This window comes from Electrophorus electricus, chromosome 22, assembly GCF_041902795.1.
Source record: "Electrophorus electricus isolate QZ-2024a chromosome 22, ASM4190279v1, whole genome shotgun sequence".
NCBI classification, from domain to species: Eukaryota; Metazoa; Chordata; class Actinopteri; order Gymnotiformes; family Gymnotidae; genus Electrophorus; species Electrophorus electricus.
In genome coordinates, this window is record NC_137518.1 from 8354001 (window position 1) to 8360000 (window position 6000).

General features: G+C 43.5%; 1 protein-coding gene across 6 annotated transcripts in view; it reads right to left on the bottom strand.

Annotated features, from left to right (window-relative positions):
* The window catches only part of slmapa (sarcolemma associated protein a), a 55423-nt gene that overhangs the window by 23476 nt on the left and 25947 nt on the right, over window positions 1–6000 (bottom strand). For 5 of the 6 annotated variants that reach the window (XM_081705200.1, XM_081705201.1, XM_035520238.2 and 2 more), the window contains one exon: window positions 1237–1273. In XM_081705200.1, the coding sequence (XP_081561326.1) occupies window positions 1237–1273 (37 nt within the window). Of the gene's footprint in view, window positions 1–1236; window positions 1274–2555; window positions 2735–6000 lie in introns of those variants that run through there. The other variant, XM_081705203.1, reaches the window with a different exon arrangement.

The window sequence follows — 6000 nt, forward strand, 5'->3', positions numbered from 1 at the left end:
ACATGCTGTTTGACTGAAGACTCTAGGGCTAGGTTATAGTCGCCTGTAAAAGGGCATGGCGCAGACAGGCCCACATTCCCAAGGTCTGAGAAGAGGCTGTGGATTACACAGCTTCTGCAACATGAGCTAAAAGTGACAGGCCAAAAGCTACTGTTAAATTACAGGATCAGATCCTGCTTCATACACCAGAAAGAGGCGATAAGTTATGGAACCAGTACCTGCTTCTTTTATATGACTTATAAGAGCACAATCTACTACTGGTTTCGTTATGACAGTCAGACAGAAACAGACAGCCAGCCATACATCCAGCACGCAGTGTTGGCAAAGTCACGGCTTCTATTGAGAAGTACTCAGAGCATCTGCTGTTCAAATAAGTGTGATCAAAACCCAATTGGTGATGGTTCACTGACTCAGGGCCTATCATGCAAATCTGCAAGGAAATGAGGAGTGCAAAGTAATGGCTCTGGAGCACACTTGTTTTGAAATTGAAGTCTGCCACCATTCGGAAGGGGAGGCTTGAGGGTAGTGGGAAGAGACTACCCTCAAGTGGTAGTGGGGGGCTCCAGTTTGCTTGCCAACATGATTAAAATTTCTAAGCAAGAGATGTGGCACTTTGCAGCCCTTGGAGAAAGATGCCCCTTTGCAGTGCTGAGTGTGCATCTCCCCTTGGCCCTGCCAGCTGAATTCCTGTCCAGCATGCAGGAAGAGGAGAGAAAGGGTAGGCAGAATGACTGCATAATTTATCTTTACTTCGACCACCCCTGGAACACACTCCATAAATACACCACGACACGTCAGCAGCCTCTGCAGACTGAGAAAGTGAAGTAGATATTGACAAAATAGAGCCATATGATCTCAAGCACCACAAGTCATAAGTCTGTAATGATGCCAATATTATTTTCTAAAACAACTTAGTGGACAGCAGAGTGAGTGCAGGTGTGACTTCTTATATGCCTCACAGGCCAAACACAGATGTCAAACAAGCACTATAAACATTAGACAAAAAGGAAGCATTCTGTTCAGTGCACTCTGATGGACTTCTGGTATCCCAATATGGAGCAAAAAAACGAGGCCCAGGTCAAAATCTTAAGCTCTTTGGGATTCACCCTTTCAAAGATATTTATGGGAAACTAAATGGACTTGGAGTAGCACAGTGCTAATCATTAAAAACAAAGACAAGAAAAGAAAAAAGCCACACAACACACCCAAAGCACGTACAAAAAAGACTGAGCTTACCTTATCAACAGGCAGTGGTAGTGGTGCTTGAATAACACTGAGGGGGGAAAAAGAAAGAAGGGAGAGAAAAAAAGAGAGAGAGAGAAACAGTAAGTGGATCTAAACAACGATTGATCAAACCCACAGCGGCACACAGGCCAAACCCATGCGAGTTCACACTCATGGAAGCCAAGCCCGACCCATCCATCTGTTTGCAGCCGTACTCATTGTAAACGGGCTAACTTTTTTCGGGGTTAATCTTTAACAGTGACGCAGCTGCATATGAATGTGGCCAAAGAACCGCAGGGCTGTTAAGCTCCCTCCCAGACAAACAGGCAGAGAGATGGCAAAGTGCAAAGTGCACTGATACTCGTTTATACTTGATGCACTGTGAACAGAAACATTTGGCCCTCACATATCCTTTCATTTTCCGCCATTTCGCTGTCCTCTTAAAACGAAACACACTGAAGTTCACACTAAGTATGCAATGGTCATACTGCCAAGTTATGTATTTTCCCTTAATCATGGAACATGAAATAAGCAAAAGACTTTTGCCATCAAAACCTTATACTTGCTAAAAAAACAAAATGGTGTGCAGCCCCATGGCAAGGACGAAAAGCAACGCAAGCAATATATTAACTTTATTACCCCTATAGCCTCAAGTAGAGATTTTCTGCCTTTAAATGAGGAGCAATGTCTATACACTCTCAGCATACTAACAGCAGTTGTTACATGAGTAGTTTCACAATCCAGAATCCATGCAACAAAGTTTGCTGACATTCAGGGGAAAGTGGGGAGTAATCTAATGGCTCAATGCACCACCACTCTACTTCCTGTATCCAAAAGAGATTGCATGGGGCCAGGGAGCAAAATGTCAGCAGTGCTACAGGACTTTGAACACCAAAACAGCCATAAGGCAGAGAAGGATTACATCTCACCAGCTGGACAGGGAGAAACATGGTGACCTTGCTTGACTATATACTTGAACCAGGGCAATATATTATTGCTTTAAATTTCACAAAGAATTTTACAGACCAGCTCAGATGGTCTTAACATACAAAGCAAAATGCTTTGGGCTTTAAAATATCCTGCAAATACAACAAACAAAATCCTTATTGTGAAATCATATAACAATGATGAGGGGAATAACATGACGAGAACATTAAGACTCCAATATTTTGGGATCAGTCTACATGTTCACCCAAATCATTCCTGTCCAGCCACACAATTCACTCACATTAGGTCACCTCCACCCCCTATGTATGGCATGCCCAGTGCTATACAATCATTGGTCATAAAAGCGCTCATTACATAGTCAAGCAAAGAGACAAGCACAGTACCTTGAGCACACACATTCTGTTAAATCACCACTGATAAGTAGTTCCCCAGGAGAGCAGATAACTGTAAAGTCAGGTCATTGTCATCACTTTCATGCATTTAGCCTGTCATTTCGCACCCTCAGATTCAGTTTTAGTTACTGCTGCATGAAAACACCCACACAGCTTGAGGATATGTCAAGGAATGGATTTCAGAAGGACAAATCCTTTAGCATGACAGAGACATAACTATTACTGCTGGTTTTCTTTTTATGAAATTCTTGCACAAATGAGTCACATTCTAGTTTGAACCCTGTCTCTCCTCATTGGCTAGATAAGGAAGGTGGAGGGTGTTCACTTCTGCTATATCATCAAAGCAAGTCCAGCCCATGCTCTTCCAAACAAAATATCGCTCAAGCCTCTCCCATGGCTGGGGGGTCAAATATAAACTGTCAAACCAACATTTTTAGACTTTTAATTTATGCCTCATATGTAGGGTCCAGCTACATTCACAGGAAAATTGGTTCATTTTACAAATCTAGTTTTGGTTCACAAACTTGTAATTTTAGGAGACAAACTTCAAACTAGGTAGCTATCTACATAGCTAGGAGTAACTTGGCTTCACAAACAGACTGGCCAGCAACACTAACAGGCTACCGTAATGGAGTGGGAAGCACTGAACACAAGCAACCAACCCCAGCGTGAGGGGGTATGTATATGCAGAGGATGTGGGAACTATCGATGCTTCAAAACCCAACTTGCTCCTAAACAACTAGAAGCTCAGTGTTACAATATCCATTAGCAGCAATGGCTATCACAACTTGAGATTGACAAGATGCTACAACAAGCGGGAGCCAGGAAGACGGGGCAGATGGGATATCCCCACACCGCAAACATGGGAATGAAGACCCAATGAGTCCATGCACCAAGCTTAACATCCAGAGTTGCTGACAGTCTACCAAGACCAAGTGAAGTACCTGAAAGGCTGCTGGAAGGCGTGAATTCAATACTACAGATGATCCTTACTGTGGCCATGACAGACAAAACAGGTGACATACACCACAGCAACAGTGGCTTCAAGATGAACTTCAAGGAACAGTATCCTCCATGGAGAAGGAGATTAGAGGTCAAGATAAAGGCCACACAGACAGAAGTCAGCCAGCACCCAAAAAGGTACCTGGAGAGGCCTTGGACAGTGCCAAGCAAAAATTAAATAGCTCTGGCTACCCTCCAGAAGACATACACACGAGATGTAGAAGCCAGGACAAGAAACAGGATGTTCTCCGGTGAGCTGTCCAAAGTGTACTCTCAGTGGCAGGGTAACAGCTCAAGAATAGACCCATGAAAGCTGGAAAGGCATCACACGACAACAATGCCCAGTGGTTACAGAACCTGAGAGCTGACCACAGCAACCACCCTTAACAGGCTCCAGTAACCATCATGCTAGCAGACATCCAGAAAGGGTCACAAGCATGAAGAACCTGACAACTCCAAGCCCTGACATGGTTCATGCCTGCTAGCTGAAGAAGCAAATGAAGCAGCAGCTACATAAAATGACTGAAGGCCTGATAAGCCTGATCCTGAAGAACCCCCCCCCCCAAAAAAGGGGCAGTTCCATCCAACTATCGACCAATAACCTGCCCCTGTATAACATGGAAACTCCTGTCAGGCATCACTGCGGTCAAGTAGGCACATGGCTCAATACATGAGCAGGGCCCAGAAAGGCATTGGCAAAAAAAAAAAAAAAAAACGCACCACAACACAGGAGGCAAGATTGTAAAACCAGACAGAACAACCTGTGCACCACCTGAATTGATTACAAGAAAGCCTATGATTCAATGGCCCACACATGGATCCTGGAATGCTTGAGGTTGTATAACATCAACAGGAATCTTTCATCAAGAACTCAGTGGGACTGTGGAAGATGACCCTAGAAACCAACTTCAGGCCAATACCATGAGTCACCTTCAAGTGCGGGATTTACCACGGAGATGCCTTGTGGCTGCCGCTGTTCTGAATCAGCCTGAACCCCTTCAGTGAGCTCACCAAGAGTGTCTACGGATACCGGCTATGGAATGGAGCAACCATCCTTCACCTCCTGTACATGGTTGACATCAAGCTGTATGCCAGAAGTGAACAAGATGACTCACTAATCTCTCTCACTTGGATATACAGAAACGGCATCGGAATGTCATTCGGGCTGGATAAGTGTGGTTGTATGGTTACAAGGAGAAGGAAGGTAGCACAGAGTAGAACAGAGGGGATCAAACTACCAGAAAGAAATGTAAACATACGTCGAGGGCAGGTACAAGTACCTTAGAATCCCACAGGCAAATGGGAATCATGAAGAGGCCACAAGGAATGCAGCTATACCCACAAAGAGTGAGGCAAGCCCTGAGAAGTCAGCTGAATAGGATAAGCACCAAGTCAACAACACCTATGCTCTGCCAGTCATCAGATATCCTGCTGGCATAAGCTGCCCTAAGGAGGAGATAGAAGCCACTGCCATAAAGACAAGGAAACTCCTCACAGAGGATTTCATCCCAAATCTAGCACTTAGACTGTAGAGTAAGCAGAAAGCATTGGGCCAAGGACTAGTGAGTGTCTATCCAGCCACTAGTTAAACAGCAGCAGAAACCCAAAGAGGAAGGAAATGAAGAGGAACAGGGACAAATCATGGGAGGAAAAACCCTCGCATAGTACGTACCACTGGCAGATAGTGGAAATGGCTGATATGGAGAAAACCTAACAATGGCTGGATATGGTTGGATTAACCTTGGGAAGTCGACGGATATTTATTTTTTTCTGCTTCGCAATGCTTTTATTAATATATTTGCAATAAGATTTCTTAGATTATAGGTTAAGATGCATGTCATCTGCCTCTCACCTCCAACTGTTCATTTCTTCATTCTCCAAGTTCCACCTAGCTCTTGAATATACATTAAGTGTATAGCATGTCCTGGCATGAAGATTGCCTTTTTGGATGTTTCAGTGAAGTTTGCTAATTCTATTATAAACCTACAGACTCTCACAATTCTTCACATCCCAAACCCTGTAAAAACTTTAATCCTTAATCACAGCTGCTTAAACACATTTGCATTGAGAATGAAGACTTCCACCAGAAAAGCATGGAAATGTGAGAATATCTTCAAAACTGTGGGTTTCCTGAGGAAGTGGTAAGTTATGCCTTTGCTTGTGTTTTACCTGTTCAGAGAATGGACACACTGACCTATAAACAAGAATTCCCTTGGTGCTGATTTATAAAATATTATACTTAAACACTTTAGAATCCTTCAGGACGATGCCGAGACCACATCCCTTTTTAAGGATCTTGCACTAATCTCCTATAGCTGAGACAAAAAGATCAAAGACATGCTCGTCAAGAGTGAGATAAATAATCATTTAAATAATTGCTGTGGTACTGTAGCCTCTCTACATTATGAGTGCAACTCATTTCTAAATGATCTCA